Here is a 16,185-nt window from a genome sequence, read left to right on the forward strand (position 1 = left end):
GTTGCGTTTGGCTATGAAGTTTAATTAAGCTATATGTGACTAACAGGGACATGAAATTTCGAATGGTATTGAACGATGGACAAAGAAAACAGAAAACGAATAAGTGACAAAAATGTCTCATCCAAGACAAGGAAATGGCTCGTCAGGACAAATAAAAATTGAAAAACACGCATAGGGAAAATAACAGTGTGGAAATACATGATTGATGACAAAAAAAAATTACATAAGGAGTTGAAAGAACAATGAAAAATCAGGAGAAATGAGAAAGGTAGTTTGGTTAGCTAACTGACCAGTAGAAAGGAGTTGAAAGAAAAATGAAAAATCAGAAGAAATGAGAAGGGTAGTTTGGTTAGCTAACTGACCAGTAGAAAACGACCCAGCATATTTACAGGAGTAGATGGAAAATACAATTGAATGTAATGAGAAATTGGGAGCCATTCAATTCATGATGCCTGAACAGATAAAGCTGGAATATTTGAAAACAAGAGGTAAAAGTGGAAAGAAGACAGGATCCCCCTCGGGTTAGATAGACCAGTTTATCTTCAGTCAGTTCTTGTTTTAGCATCAAACATATACACTTCTGTTAAGATACTAAATTGTCAAGTTTGGGTTCTGTTACTCACACACACAGACCTATCTGTATCTTATTGCAAAACTCTATTCTGAATGTCACATTTTTTTTCTTTTATTGGTTGTATCAGGTCAGGTGGAAGTGGCTTTGACTCTTACTATAATTAAGTGGTTGTTCAGCACATGAGAACAAGAGATAGTGATGTGTTTTATGTTCTTTGGGACGCATTTACTGCTATTCTAGACCAGGCTTTGGTGGTGACTAGATGATCTGATTTTGTTACAGTCGATACAAAACGGTAGTTTTTCAATTTTCATGAAGTGATTCTATTTTTCAGCTCCAAAATGGGAAGAAAGCTCGGCGCCGATTTATTCGACTGCCAATACGGTTTAATGTCGTACGTGGGACCTTCTTTGTCTTTATTTACATGTTTAGTTACGACTCGCTCCACGTTCATTTGTAATTTATGAACAAGTCAAATTTAAAAATCTTGATAAATTTGTTAGATGAGAAGTTTTTTTATTCTATTTTATTTTGAGAATGGTAGTTGAATAAATGAATTTCATATATATTCAAAAATCACACTGACATCATGATAGATAAGCCGACTATATATATTACAAGTAGTTTTATAAATCTTCTAAGAGGTGCATTGCCATAAATTGTACCTAAAAGAATAATATGAATAAAGGGTGAAATAAAGGATAGTTCAATTTATAAAGAGGAAAGAGTGGAATGAAGATGTTGGATACACGTCTTCTTTACCTGGAAGAGTACATGCCACCATCATTTTGTTTAATAATTAGTATCCTTAAACTAGTAGATATATCTCTTTTGTAGTTATATATTGATATATTTTTTCATAATAAGTTTAGTGACACTATAAGAAGTCGGTCGACTATTTGCATAATACTATTATTAGGTTGCAAAAAACATATAAAGAGATATATTGTTTATCATGACAAAGAAAGAATGAAAATATCTAAATGAAGCAATAGTGAAAGAGAAAATCGTTTTCTCTCTCTCTTCTCTCTGTTCCCTATCTTCATCTTTCACAGAGAAAGAGGAGAGATGAAACTTGCTCGCCGGTTCCGTTCACCGGCTTAGGTTTCCCGTGGATCAGGCTCCAGTTCCGACAACGACGTCTTCTACAGAGTCGATTGGTCGGCTTTTGGCTCCGACGGCGCACCAGCAGGTCCGGTGTAGTCGTTGGCTTCTGGCTCCGAGTCTCACCTTCTCCTCCGGTGATGACGTCGGGTTTTCTCCGAGGCTTTCCCAGTTTCAGTTTCTTCTTCGCTTCCTTGGTTCTCTTGTTCCAATCAACTTCCGGTGTCCACAATCGATTGCTTCTTCCTCCCTTGGTTAAGGCTGATGCATCTTCGGGCTTTCTTCAATCATTAAAGGTGTTTGTAGCTACATGCAGGAAAAGCGATTGGTTGGAAGCGGTTGATTTTGATTGAAATCTTTAATTTTGAAGCGTAGAACTCTTGACTCGATTTTTTGGCGTTTGTGGTGTTTCGACTGCTAGAGTCATCTCGACGGCTTCTTCTCTTCGACGTCCTGTTTCTGGTGTGTCCGGTGGATCGGCGGCGAGTTCTTCCGGCGATGACTCTCCAGTCGTGGTGTCGTTGGTTTGGTCACGTGTCGGAGTGTGTGCGACGGCTCGCTTTGTTTGAGCCTTACGGTGAAATTCATTGGTTTGGGTGTGGTTTTAAATCGTCAATGGTGTTTCCGGTGGATTTGGATGAGATCTCGGGACTGTCCTCGATGGATCTCTCCGTTGGAATAGTTTGGTGATGAAGACGGTACGGTGTTTTGTTCAGGTGTGTTCCGGCGAAACTAGTGGCCGTTCTTCATCTTTTCCGGCTAACCTTGGCGTTTAGGGTACCGATGTGGTGATCGGCTGACGCGTGTCTCCGTGAGGCGAGAGCCTCAACACGTGGGCAGGCAAGAGTTTGGCTGGACGTGTGTACAGTTGTGGCACCGTTCAGTTTATGAGCTTGGGCCATTGGGTTTGTTTCGGTTTGTCTTTGATGGGCTTTAGTATATTTGTTTTGTCGGGTTTTATGCTCTTTTGTAATGGGTTTTCTGGGCTTGACCCATCAATAAAATTAAATAGATGGAAAAAAAAAAGAATGAAAATATCTAAACGTGAAAGCGATATATTATGACTTAGGTAAGGTGGAAAGTGGAACCAAACTTATTGTGATGTGAAAACAGAAATAAAGTATGGAAGCATCTTCAGTTAGAGGAGATGCAACTAAGATTTCATCTTCCAGATGCAATCTTTTGACGATTTTTTTTTTGTTTTACGTAAAGCTCATCCCATAATTAAATAGATCTGCAAGATACGTATCGGTCCTACTAAGCAATACACCATCTTGATGGTTGGTAGAGCGGTGCTTCTGACGTTCAATCTCGTGACTCCCAGGAAGACGTGCTCAATTTTTAATGGTTTCTAAAGAGGACTCTTTCAGAATAAATAAAAGTGATATTTAATTGTGTTTAACTGAAAATGTTGTTAGTAAATTAATTGAAATGGTTACACTCATTTGGTGTTTTCGAGTCAGAAAATGACGAAAATGAGTGTATTTTGCGTGGAGGATTGGAACTTTCTGAAAAAGACTTGAAGATGGGGTTGCTTGTGTCCAAAGCGTGAGTTTACAAACAACTCTTGATACTCATTTTTTTTTTCTTTTTCTCCAACTTAAATATTCTTTCTCTTTTGTTTCTCATTGTCTTCGACTTTTGAAATTTGTAAAAAAAAGGAGGCCACTTGATCATTTTCATAATAATTGCGCCTTTTCTAAATCTTTTTTTTGGTTAAAATGTAAAAAACATTTCAGAAATAAAACTTGAAGTTTTAACGTGGTTACACAAAAAGTTTACTAGCTCTCTTTCATATTAGATTATATATGCTGGACGTTTTGTTAATAACCAATATCAATCATACTAAGGTGTGTGTTCTCAAATGTTCGACGCTCTAATCACCCGTTTTTGGCTATCTTGTTCTTCTGACACGTTTGTGGGGTTATGTTTTCAGGTCAAACCGACTTTTAACAAAAGCAGATGACTATGGAATAATGACCATATACTACATTTAATGACTATATAATATACATATTTTCCTCCGAGATACACCTCATTTGTGGTCCTTTTCCTTTTAGCTTGTGTTTGTTGAATTCGAAAACCTTCTCTTTTGAATTTAATTCTCTAAAGAAATCAGATGGCGTAACAAGCAAGTTAATAGAGAATTTTGGTGTCAAGCCCATATCTAAAAATTTTGAGTTTTATATTCGCTAATATATGTTAGGATGACAACAAAACAAGACAGAATGATTATTGCACATCAAGTCATTTCATATATTTGAATTATTTAAAAGACTCAGACCGATATCATAAGTTTCGTAACTAATATTTGTATCACACAATCATAATCTGCAAGCTTCTATTTTTGTATGATTCATCTTTTCTTAGCAACGATCTTAGTCTTGATGAATTCTAAGTTGATATTAGTACTATTGTTTATTCACATTCCAAAAATAAATGTGAAGAACGGTCAACAACGGCAGTTCAATGATCGAGGAGACCTAAATATTCAAAAAAAAAATCGTTCTTGAATACCTAATTCCAGTTTTGACATCTAGCTATATGCCTTGTTCAAAAACTCGGCCGAGTTGGCGATTAAGCGGCCGGTTAAACGTGACTCGGGTGGTGGACGTGGCGAGTTTAGCCAATTCGGTTGAATTATGCGGGAGGCCGAGTAATGGGCATGGACTACGTAGAAATTAAAAACACGGCCGCGTAATTGACGTGGACTGCGTTGAATATGTCTCTTCAACCGCGTTATTGAACTTACATTAAAATCAGAAGCAGATATTGCGGTAGAAGATTGTTTCAGATTCTTGGCGGAGACAGATGGTGTCTTTGGGTTTGTTGAATGAGTTAGTGCCTGATGTCTGGCGTTTTAGGACGAACCGACAAGACTTTAGCTTGTTATGATGCTTGTGCTGATAGATTGACGGTCTTTGGTTGTTACGGTTTCTAAGATGATTTCTGAATTCTGAGGAAGAAGATGATGGTGATGGTGGTGCTGGTGGTGGTGGTTTTGGACAAGATATGGGAAGTGGGAGGCTATATCTTGTTTTGTAAAATCGAGCAATATTGCTTTAGAAAAATACAGTTTGTGTAATGGATGTCTTGAAAATATGAACTTTTCTTTCGAATCTTTGTTAATTATTAAACAAGAAACGTTAGATAGAAGACAAAATATGTAAGTTTCCTTGTTTCATTTGATATGTAACCTCTATAACGTGTTAGGTATAGCGACGAAAATAATCTGTTGAGAGATAAGTGTTGAACGGTTTGTCATTAACCATGAATAGAGTAGATATTGGTACATTGTGTATATACAAATTGATGAACCAACGGTAAAATATGAATTCATAACATTAATACATTAACACGAGATGTAACAAATTATTATTTCTACACAAAAATTGGCAATATACGTATAAAGGGAGTATTATACTTATACAAATACAAAAAATTCCTCCCCGCGTACTCCCCGTTTTTTTTCCGCTTTTCTAATAAATCACTAGGCCCGGATGCACCGCACGCGTAGCGCCTAGCGAGTTTCCGAACAAGGGCTATATGTAGCAAAATTTTAAAATAAGAGAAACACATGACGGTCTTCAATATGATTAATGTGTTGTATGCAACCGTTTCGATAGTTATGACTATTAAATACAAGAGGCAAGGCTCGTGTGTTCTGTTCTTTCCTGTTTTGTTCCGCTAAGCAAGTACCTTTTTCATGACTGCTGATAGTCTGAATATAGTCAGTAATCATTCTCAAAATACCTTAAATGTTAGTAGAAGCTATTAATCAAACAGTATCCCTTAAATGTTTTTGTAACTAAAACGAATAAGAAACTATTCGTTAAAAAATTGATTACCAATTAGACAGCAGTTGAGGTGGGGAAACGAGAAATGAGTGATGACTATGACCCACAGCCACATACTTTCATGAAGATGAGTAAACAACTCTTTAAGTTTAGGTTGAGAAAGAGCCAATCCACAGACACTACATGTGACTATGAGAAACCACAAAGAGATTATATAACTTTTACTTTTCAATGCTATGGCACAATTTAACTTTGGCTTCTTCAGAAAAGAGACCCTCGTTCACATTCTTTTTGTGAGTTTCTCTCTTCTTGATAATTGAAATCTTTCCATCCACACAAACAAGATACCTTTTGTTATCTCCATGTCTCTTCATATTCCTAGATAATCTACAACCATTCACTATAAAGAAGGTGTACTATGAATTTTCTAAATTCGATCCGGACGCAAATTTACGCAAATCACGTTCACATACCCGAGAAGAAAAAATGAAATAGGACTATAGGAGACGCAATATTCAAAGTCAACTGAAGTTTAGTGTGAGATTAGACCCCGTTGGAAAAAAAAGAAACTGAGGAACAAAGAAGTATAATTATTAACTGCCGAGGTCAGGTTTAAAAGTCAGAAAAGAGATCTCCATTCATGAAGACTCCATTCATGGAGAGTAACCTTTTAAAGTTGGAATGCAAGTAGTTTAAAAAAAAAGTCAGAAAAGAGATGAGATTGTTAAATGTTCTATCCCAGGCTTTTGATAACAACATCGATCTTTACATTTCGAAGTATTTTTTTTGTTTAAATTACAATTATCGAGTTTATAGGATCCAAATTCAACCATTTCTCGTTTTTTGGGGGTTGTGATGTGTTAATCACAATCATTGGGAACAAAAGGAAAGAATAAGTCAGAAATTGGACTATGGTTTAACAACTGGGCAGGCCCATGTAGAAGACAAAAACAATTTACGGCCTAGTAGTATAGATTTCTTAGATGAAGATACTAATCATATTCTCTTTTATACAATCATTATATCAAGATACGTGTATGATATAAGATCCTCTTCATGGTAAACTAAACATGATTTATATATGAGTCTGTAAAATCTAATGTGGTTAGTCTGTTTTTTGTGGAAGGATAAAATAGGGAGAGTGATAATGACATTGACACGGGTGATGTTAGAAGGAGAGTTTCTAACGTGCTTTGAGTAAGACGGAGCTAGATCAGGGAAGCTTTGTAATTTTGTATCCATCTCAAAAGGGCTCCAAGGCTGACGCTCAGATAGCTTCTTAATTCTACTTTCACCACATTAGTTTACTTTTAATTGTTTTTCCTTGCTTTCTCTGTTGTCTAGTGTTCTGATGACTGAGAAGTATTATATATGTTTTTTTTTGAGAAAATTAATACAAAAAATATTAAATATAAACTTTTTTTTGTTTCAAAAAGAAGTATACAAAATAAATAGATTTGAAAGACTAAGACAAAATAAAGTAAAAAATAAACATGTAATGTGTGTGTGAACAAGTGTTGGGTTCTATAGAGAGAAAACTTCAAACTGTAACAAAATACAATGATATTTTAGCCTAAAATATTAATGTTATCTAATATTTTCTTGGTGTAATATTTTCTTGGTTTTGGTTCTTCTTTCTATTGTTACTTTTTTTTTACAGATACACCGTCTGACATAAACGTATATGTATAAGTAAACATAGCATGAAGCTGCCACCAATGTGCGAAAATGATGCATAATTCGTGGCATGATCATGGAGAATACTAATGAATTAAAAAATTAAAATGTAGACAGCTCAAAACGTAATATTCGATCGTATAACAAGATTCTATATTTCCATTGCTTATTGTCAAAGGACAAATGAGAAGATTCTTATGCTTATGCCGTTTGCCAAGTGTACATCTCTCACTGCTCGTAACATGCTTTTCCGAACATATTCAAATAGAATCTTCCAGTATGCTCAGCTTTTACATGCCACATCACCGTCCTTTTAAGTTTTTAACATTAAAAAGAAACATTGATGAGAACATTGAGGAACGAATCAATCATTCACGTCTTCTAGCAATAAAAAAATTCAAATATTTAAGATTAAACCAAAACTATATAGAATCTCGAAATAATATTTCATTTTTGATTATAAAAGAAAATTGAAGAGACGGTTTTAGAGATCAATCAATCATCGAAAATGGTGGGAAACGATTGGGTGAATAGTTACTTGGAGGCGATCCTCGCCGCGGAACCAGGAATCGGCGACTCCAAATCGTCGCTGCTACTAAGAGAGCGTGGCCATTTCAGTCCGAGTCGTTACTTCGTGGAAGAGGTCATCACTGGCTTCGATGAGACTGATCTTCACCGTTCCTGGGTCCAGGTATGTAACACGCATTCACCATTATGATCTTTGTTGCTTTTTTGAACGTTTCTGAGTGTTTGCTATTGATTCAAGGCTGCTGCAACAAGAAGTCCGCAAGAGAGGAACACGAGGTTGGAGAATTTGTGCTGGAGGATTTGGAATTTGGCTCGTCAGAAGAAAAAGGTTCGTCGTAAACTTAGGATCGATTGTTGTTCGTTTTGCTGTCGTGCGACTGATCAATAATTAGTAGTAAAAGTAGCAGTGATATCAAAACGAACACATGGCTTTTTATTCGTGGACTCGAGTTTTGTGCATGAAGTGATCATTGTGTGATTGTTAATGTGATTTGATTAGGTTGAAGGGAAGAATGCTAAGCGGGCTGCTAAGCGCCATCTCTTGCGTGAAAAAGCGAGGAAGGAAGTAACTGCTGATATGTCAGAAGATTTTTCTGAAGGTGAGAAAGCAGATGTGCCTGGTGAGATTCCGACTCTTAGTGATGGCAACACTAAAGGAAGAATGTCTCGGGTCAGCTCTGTTGACGTCTTTGAGAATTGGTTTGCTCAACACAAAGAGAAGAAACTCTACATCGTCTTGATAAGGTATATATGATACTACCTTTTAATAGAAAGTAATGGTGTGAGTTTTCTGGTGAGAAGATATAACTAAGTTGTAGAGATTTTGAAATTATCTTGCAGTCTTCATGGTTTGATACGTGGTGAAAACATGGAGCTTGGTCGGGATTCTGATACTGGTGGCCAGGTACTCTTCTTCCTACAAGCAATTTTTAAAAATTCTAGTCTTAGGCTCTGAATGGTAACCAGTCAAAACCGTACCGAAGTTAACGATAATAAAAATCTCTATATATATACATATATTTATATATATTTTTTCGCTATTAGAACCACACCTTAGTTATCCTGCATGTTATCAGGTGAAGTATGTTGTGGAACTTGCAAGAGCACTTGCCTCAATGCCAGGAGTCTATCGTGTCGATTTGTTAACCAGACAAGTAACTGCACCAGATGTGGATAGCAGCTACTCCGAACCGACTGAGATGCTGAATCCTCTGGACACAGACAGCACAGAACAAGAGCATGGGGAGAGTAGTGGGGCTTATATCGTCCGTATACCTTTCGGTCCGAAAGATAAATATGTTCCCAAAGAGCTTCTCTGGCCTCATATCCCTGAGTTTGTTGATAGAGCACTTAGCTATATTATGAAAATCTCTAAGGCTCTTGATGAAGAAATCTTTGAAGGAGGAGGAGGACAAGTGTGGCCTGTTTCTATTCATGGTCACTACGCAGATGCTGGTGACTCCGCTGCTCTTCTCTCTGGGGCTCTGAACGTACCGATGGTTTTCACTGGCCATTCTCTTGGTCGTGATAAGCTTGAGCAGCTCCTGAAACAAGGACGTCCAAAAGAAGAAATCAATGCTAATTACAAAATAATGAGGCGGATAGAGGCAGAGGAGTTGTGTCTTGATGCTTCTGAAATAATCATAACTAGTACAAAGCAGGAGATAGAAGAGCAATGGCGCCTTTATGATGGTTTTGATCCGGTTTTGGAGCGTAAACTCAGAGCAAGGATGATAAGGGGAGTGAGCTGTCTAGGCAGATTCATGCCTCGCACGGTTGTAAGTATCATCTCTATTCCTCTTTTGAGAGGTTTATTTTTTACCATGACTCAATGTGTAGACTTGTCATGTGTTCCTAGGTGATTCCTCCCGGAATGGAGTTTCATCACATTGTACCACATGATGTGGATGCAGATGGAGATGATGAAGATCCTCAATCTCCTGATCCACCAATTTGGTCTGAGGTACAATGCAGTCGAATCATTTTTTTTATTTGATCAAATGTTTTATGTATTATGATTGTACCTTTGTTATTGACCGTGAACTCCTTACTTGGGCAGATTATGCGTTTCTTTTCTAACCCGCGCAAGCCTATGATACTAGCTCTTGCTCGTCCAGACCCTAAAAAGAACTTGGTTACTCTAGTCAAAGCCTTTGGAGAGTGCCGTCCACTACGGGAACTTGCTAACCTTGTATGTCCTGTTATTCTTCACATAATCATATGATTTAGTGTAAGTTAATTCACTTTTTTTCGTTCTTTCTCTCTCTCTCTCTTTGATTGCAGACACTGATAATGGGAAACAGAAATGATATTGATGAGTTGTCCACCACGAATTCATCGGTGCTGCTATCAATTCTGAAGTTAATCGACAAGTACGACCTATATGGTCAAGTGGCAATGCCTAAGCATCACAAACAATCAGATGTTCCTGAAATTTACCGTTTAGCTGCCAAAACAAAGGTAAAGATGCTTAAACGTTTGCTTTTCTCCACTTTGTATCATTCAGTTATCATTAAGTGTTCCCATATTATACATAATACGTAGGAAATTAAACTTAGCTTTGCTTCTATCTATCTTATTTTTCAGGGAGTATTTATAAATCCAGCTTTCATTGAACCATTTGGATTGACTCTAATCGAGGTACTTAATTATCATTTTTCTCTCTTTAGTGATCTATATTTTTTTTCATGGTTTCAAATTATCTAACAAGTGCTGCATCTAACAGGCAGGAGCTCATGGTCTGCCCACTGTTGCAACAATAAATGGAGGACCTGTAGATATTCATCGGGTTAGAAAATCTCCACTATACATCATCATTGCAATCAAATACAAAGCTATAACTAATTTCTTATCTTGACTTTTCAGGTTCTAGACAATGGTCTTCTGGTTGACCCTCATGACCAGCAAGCTATATCAGACGCCCTCTTGAAACTGGTCTCAGACAAGCATCTCTGGACAAGATGCAGACAAAACGGACTTAAAAACATCCACTTATTCTCATGGCCAGAGCATTGCAAAACATACTTGGCTCGGATAGCTTCTTGCAAGCAAAGATCTCCCAAATGGCAGAGAGTCGAGTTCGAAAACTCGGACGCCGATTCGCCAAGCGACTCCCTCAGAGACATACACGACATCTCCTTGAACCTAAAACTTTCCCTGGACGGCGAAAAGAGCAGCGTAGATACCAACTTAGACGCTGAAGACACCACCACCGCTGAAAGAAAAGCTAAGCTGGAGAAAGCTGTTTCAACCTTGTCGCAAAAGAAGATCTCAACTGAGAAAATAGACTCAAAGATGCCGACTCTTAAAAGACGGAAACATATCTTCGTCATCTCTGTTGACTGCAGCACAAACTCTGATCTTCTCTCGGTGGTGAAAACAGTTATGGACGTTGCTGGTGACTCAACAGGGTTTATACTCTCGACCTCAATGACTGTATCCGAGACTCACACAACATTGCTCTCAGGAGGGTTGAAGCCACAAGACTTCGACGCTGTTATCTGCAACAGTGGGAGTGAGCTTTACTTCACCGCCTCTGCTTCTTCTGAGGATAATAAAACGGTGCTTCCTTATACGCACGATCCGGATTACCATTCTCACATAGAGTTCAGATGGGGTGGAGAGAATTTGAGGAAGACTTTGATTCGTTGGATTAGTTCTGTTGAAGAGAAGAAGAAGATGAAACAAGGAGAGATTTTATCTGAAGACGAAGCTTCTTCGACTAACTATTGCTTATCTTTCAAAGTGAAAGATCCTGCTTCGGTAAATACACTCTCACTCTCAGGCTAGAGTTTTCTTTCTTCTTGAGACACACTCCATTGATTTGTTTAATCTATGCAATGCAGATTCCTCCAATGAAGGAGCTGAGGAAGCTGATGAGAATCCAAGCGTTACGTTGCAATGTGGTTTACTGTCAGAATGGAGCTAGGTTGAACGTGATCCCTGTTCTTGCCTCACGATCTCAAGCCCTTAGGTACGTTTTGATCATAAACAAATCATATCTACACGTCAACTGTTTAGGTTCGTGTTTGAGCTCTATGTGTTTTTTTCAGGTACTTGCTAGTGCGATGGGGAATTGATTTATCGAACATGGTGGTGTTTGTGGGAGATTCAGGTGACACGGATTACGAAGGCTTGCTTGGAGGGGTTCACAAAACTGTGATACTAAAAGGCATAGCCAGTGACTTGCGTGAACTACATGGCAACAGAAGTTACCCAATGGAAGACGTGACGCCACTCAACAGTCCTAATATAACCGAAGCTGAAGAATGTGGTTGTGATGCTATCAAGGTCGCCCTTGAGAAGCTTGGGATTAATCTCCGAAAGCCTTGAAGGCTGTGTGTTTTCCTCTATTAAAAAAGTTTTTGTACCAACATGCCACGATGGTTGAATTGATAATAAGAAATCCACTATACAGATAAACATTGTATAATATTGTGCAAAATATAATTTTTTTTTGTTTGATTTTCATGGTGATGTATTGGAAAAGCTTGGTAAAATAATTGTCCAAAGGTAAATGTACCTACGATGGATCTATCAATCCATATGCATGCATGTCAGAAAAGATCCAAAAGGTAAATGAAGTTAAACTTATTACATATACGTGTTTGTTAGGATCATCGGTAGGATGCGACTAAATACGAGTCACTGTAATCACAAACTAAATATTCAAAAGATCTCAAGACAATAACTAATATCAAGGGCGATTATTTTCAAAATTTTATAGCGTTGAGGGGGAAGAGGTAAATCTGAGATTAACTCAAAGGAAGAACCAGTACAAAACGAACTCTAAAGTTACAAACTACTAAAACACAGAACAGATAATGTCTGAATTCTGACAACATAAGCATCATATTCGCTTGTACACAAAGCTGGCGAGTTTAAGAGGATAGTGCAATCTAGGAATCCTCTCTATCTCTCTCTCTCCTTTTTAAAAGGTTACAAACGATAACAAAAGGGGATAAGATAGCAGGTAAGCATAAAGGGGAGGGATCATTGCAAACACTTGAAATCTGAAGTCGTTTAGGACGGCACTGCAAGCGAAAGATGAAAAACAACGTCAGATGTCAAAACCAGACAGACAAAATGTAGCTGCTTTTGCGGAATGGTAAGAAAGGATAGACGCTTACTGTAAGTGGACGTATCAATCTGCTCAGGAAGTTCCTTTATATCAACCTCAAACCTATCTTGTACCTGTAAACCAAAGAAATTACTTCTTCGTTAAACACCCCCAACCAATTTAAATTCAGAAGCAAGACAACAGACTTATGAAGAAGATCAAACTCCAGACCTGGTTGAGAACTTCCGAATCAGAAGCTGATGCCACGAATGTTATTGCAAGACCCTTTGTTCCAAACCTTCCAGCTCTACCAACCTATACCATATAACCAGTGTGCTGATAATAAGTTCACGCTTCTAAGATTGCCTAAAGAGAATCAATAATCTATATAACAATTCAGGACTTTATAAATAAAACATTACATACCCTGTGAAGATAAGTATCAGCAGAATCTGGCATGTCGTAGTTGATGACAATGTTCACACGCTCAATGTCAATTCCTCTCCCTACCAAGTCTGTCGCCACCAGAATTCTCTTGTGCCCTTCCTTGAAACTTTTGTAGTGAGTCAGCCTACATATCATATCATAGTGTTAGTGTTAAGAGTTGGTTTCTAGAACTTGAAAAAGTAACAAGGTTGATTCAGAATAAATAATGTTGTGGGAAAAATACACACCTCTCTTCCTGAGACATGCCAGAGTGAATGCATATCGAGGGGAAATTGCATTCGATAAGCAACTTGTTCAGCTCCCCAGCTCTGCTAACGCTCTTCACAAAGATAACAACTTGATTGAAGTCCAATGCATCGAGAAGGTCATTCAACTTGCGGTTTTTCTCCATCTCGCTCAGTTTGATGTAGTGCTGTTACAATAACAGGTATCAAACATAGTTGAACAGTCAGATAAAAAATAGTAATAATATCAACCAATATGAAAAGTAGAAGACCTAGACGCGAGTTAAATTACCTGGACAAGTCCATGAAGAGTCAATTTCGCTTCATCATCAACATAAATCTCCATTGGCTGAAAGGAATAGATATCAGAGTAAAGTGTATTAGCAAGCCTTCCTCAGGTAATGATTTTCATTACAGAATCGAGGACGGATGAAAGACCCCCAAACTGAGATCCTCGTCCACCAGGTTTAAATCCTCGATGATCAATATTGCTCGGAACAATAAGGCTCGTAAAACTGATCATGATGAAACCTTGAGACCTCACTACACCCCGACTCAAAACCTATGCCGCACCATTAGCATTGCAAATATTAAATAGAAAGAAAAACATAAAAAGACAGAAGACCCACTGAGGAAAGACATAACTTAACCACACCAAGCTATGTTACATCTCCAGTTCCCTATTCTCTAAACACCTACATACTACCCAAGTCATTATTGGATTGAGACCGCGCGTCCAAGGATCAAATGGCAGATCTCTCGTGCCAGAAGGTTCAAGACTACAGAACGTGTAAACCGAGAAAGTATTGGTCGTGGGACATTACATCTTGCATAAATTTCTTGCAGACAGGGCGTATCTCTTTGCTGAGCGTTGCTGAGAACATCATAACTTGTTTGTCGTGAGGAGTCATCTTGAAAATCTCCTGCACATCCCTCCGCATGTCTGATAAAATAAGAGTGAAAAACGTTAAAACATACAATTAACACGAGGATATAATTAAGGCATTAGTGAGAGATATAATTAAACACGAGGATGTTAAAGATCAGCATACCTAGTGACTCGAGCATTTTATCACACTCGTCGAGAATAAAATGCCTCACATTCTTCAAAGAGAGATCTTTGTCCCTGGCGAGTCCAAGAACCCGACCAGGTGTTCCAACAACAATGTGAGGACATTCATTCTTCAGCAATTCTTTGTGAATTTTGTTGTTGACTCCTCCATAGAACACTGAAACCTTCGTATCAGGCAGGTAGGTACTGAATCGCACGAACTCATTGCAGATCTGCAAGCAATTTTCATCATCAAAGTATGATCAGCATGAGAAAGTTGGGGATATTCACCAGAACTAAAGTAAAGGAAGTAAATAGGACATACCTGGTAAGCTAACTCTCTTGTATGGCACAGGATAAGTGCAGACACCTGGCCAGGAGTAGGCTCGATCTGTTGTAGAGTCGAGAGCACAAACACAGCAGTCTTTCCCATACCAGATTTAGCTTGGCAGATAACATCCATGCCCAAGATAGCTTGAGGGATACATTCATGTTGCACTGATGGAGAACCAAAGAAAATTGCACCGAAGGAACCGTTTATAAGTAGAATATAACCTCCATATCTTTAAAATTGGTGGCTTTAGGAAATGCTAAGCCACTCCAAATCAAAAGATTGAAATAGCGTTTTTACCTGGAAAAGTAATCAATGAGATGTCAGTGGACAATACAAAATCAATCATAACAAAGATTCGAACTTCATGATCAAGACATCCTCTCAAAACTAGTCAAGTTATCTTACAGCAACCTATCTTCTCAAACTTAGGTTATAAACATAGGACGAATAGATGTATAAAGTATACCATAAACCAACCTATCTGTGATAAATATAGGACCAAGATAGATATGTACAGTATACTATACATCAACAAATCTTCTAGTAAGTACTTGTAGACTATTAAATTTAACTGAACAATCAAGCTAACAGGGGAAGTAATTTATGCATATTTACACCATACCATCCGATAATAAAATGGTACAAAGAGATTAGAAGGCGGAATACTCAAAAAAGACTGAAAGATACTTGCCTTCAGATGGATGCTCAAATCCAGAGTCAACAATAGCTCGGAGAAGCTCCGGCTTCAAAAGGAAGTCTCTGAATCCTGAACTGTGTATCCCAACGTAACCTCTGCCACAAACAAACAAACAAAAGCTATTAGTTTCCAAGATAATTTGCGTTAATAACGGCTAATCTCACTGACAAACCACTAATGAAGCCTTCGTAATCTTAGCCCAAGCTTAAATTTAAGCATCCATATCGAGAAGGAAAAGAAAAACTCACTTCTTCACAGCGTCGCCGTTAACTTTATTCCCAGAATCGAGAACCTTCTCGTCCTCTTCCTCATAATCAAGGAGCTCCTCCTCATAGGCTTCGTTGTCCCTAGCGTCTCCCATAGTAAAGCAAATTCTACAAGCTGCACAGATACTTCCCTTAAGATTTCTAATCCCAAAACAAAAACCTCCGACGATAGTTATACGCAATTAGGTTATCGAGCTCCGACGAACTTTCAAAAAACATTGAGGTAGAAATTTACCTGAGAGAGAAGCAGATTTGGTTGGATCTCGATTTCGATTTGACGGAAAACAATTTAATGCCCTACGCCGCATTGATGTTCAGCGATAAATATATAGTAGGTACGGGTAACTAGATAGGGTTCCGAGCTGAGTGTATAATGGGCTTTATTGTAATGGGCCTACGATTTATAAGAATCGGCCTGCAAGTGAAT

At 38.0% G+C, this 16,185-nt stretch overlaps 2 protein-coding genes across 6 annotated transcripts; one reads left to right on the forward strand and one right to left on the reverse strand.

The window, feature by feature from the left end:
• Positions 1-12,160, forward strand: LOC103855902 (probable sucrose-phosphate synthase 2). 4 transcript variants are annotated; one of them, XM_033286898.1, is made up of 15 exons: positions 1-268; positions 337-488; positions 702-7,843; positions 7,919-8,008; positions 8,180-8,424; positions 8,521-8,584; positions 8,757-9,458; positions 9,539-9,643; positions 9,740-9,871; positions 9,964-10,140; positions 10,267-10,320; positions 10,406-10,468; positions 10,546-11,442; positions 11,526-11,653; positions 11,733-12,160. In XM_033286898.1, exons 3-15 carry the CDS (start codon positions 7,661-7,663, stop codon positions 12,010-12,012), a joined length of 3,120 nt encoding a protein of 1,039 aa, XP_033142789.1. In that variant the 5' UTR covers positions 1-268; positions 337-488; positions 702-7,660; the 3' UTR covers positions 12,013-12,160. The 4 variants fall into 4 exon arrangements, with proteins under 4 accessions (XP_033142789.1, XP_033142787.1, XP_033142788.1 ...); XM_033286896.1 differs by having other exon boundaries at positions 1-488; XM_033286897.1 differs by having other exon boundaries at positions 337-7,843.
• Positions 12,161-12,408: 248 nt separating this feature from the next.
• Positions 12,409-16,185, reverse strand: LOC103855903 (DEAD-box ATP-dependent RNA helicase 15). Of its 2 annotated transcripts, XM_009132949.3 has the most exons (12): positions 15,994-16,185; positions 15,741-15,873; positions 15,487-15,587; positions 14,787-14,959; positions 14,463-14,694; positions 14,235-14,353; positions 13,703-13,759; positions 13,414-13,598; positions 13,166-13,310; positions 12,971-13,054; positions 12,810-12,873; positions 12,409-12,713 (listed from the first exon to the last, which is right to left on the reverse strand). In XM_009132949.3, the coding sequence occupies exons 1-12, from the start codon at positions 16,064-16,066 to the stop codon at positions 12,703-12,705; spliced, it is 1,377 nt and encodes a 458-aa protein (XP_009131197.2). In that variant the 5' UTR covers positions 16,067-16,185; the 3' UTR covers positions 12,409-12,702. The 2 variants fall into 2 exon arrangements, with proteins under 2 accessions (XP_009131197.2, XP_033142794.1); XM_033286903.1 differs by lacking the exons at positions 15,741-15,873; positions 15,994-16,185 and having other exon boundaries at positions 14,787-15,092.

This window comes from Brassica rapa, chromosome A03, assembly GCF_000309985.2.
Source record: "Brassica rapa cultivar Chiifu-401-42 chromosome A03, CAAS_Brap_v3.01, whole genome shotgun sequence".
Taxonomy (NCBI): Eukaryota; Viridiplantae; Streptophyta; class Magnoliopsida; order Brassicales; family Brassicaceae; genus Brassica; species Brassica rapa.

Coding starts and splice junctions, on each gene's coding strand:
- LOC103855902 (XM_009132948.3), top strand. CDS start 7,661: ATGGTGGGAAACGATTGGGTGAATAGTTACTTGGAGGCGATCCTCGCC. Junction 10,141..10,266: donor GTTTAGCTGCCAAAACAAAG/GTAAAGATGCTT, acceptor CTTATTTTTCAG/GGAGTATTTATAAATCCAGC. Junction 11,654..11,732: donor TCACGATCTCAAGCCCTTAG/GTACGTTTTGAT, acceptor TGTTTTTTTCAG/GTACTTGCTAGTGCGATGGG.
- LOC103855903 (XM_009132949.3), bottom strand. CDS start 16,066: ATGCGGCGTAGGGCATTAAATTGTTTTCCGTCAAATCGAAATCGAGAT. Junction 15,874..15,993: donor CAAATCTGCTTCTCTCTCAG/GTAAATTTCTAC, acceptor GTATCTGTGCAG/CTTGTAGAATTTGCTTTACT. Junction 14,695..14,786: donor CAAGAGAGTTAGCTTACCAG/GTATGTCCTATT, acceptor AATTGCTTGCAG/ATCTGCAATGAGTTCGTGCG.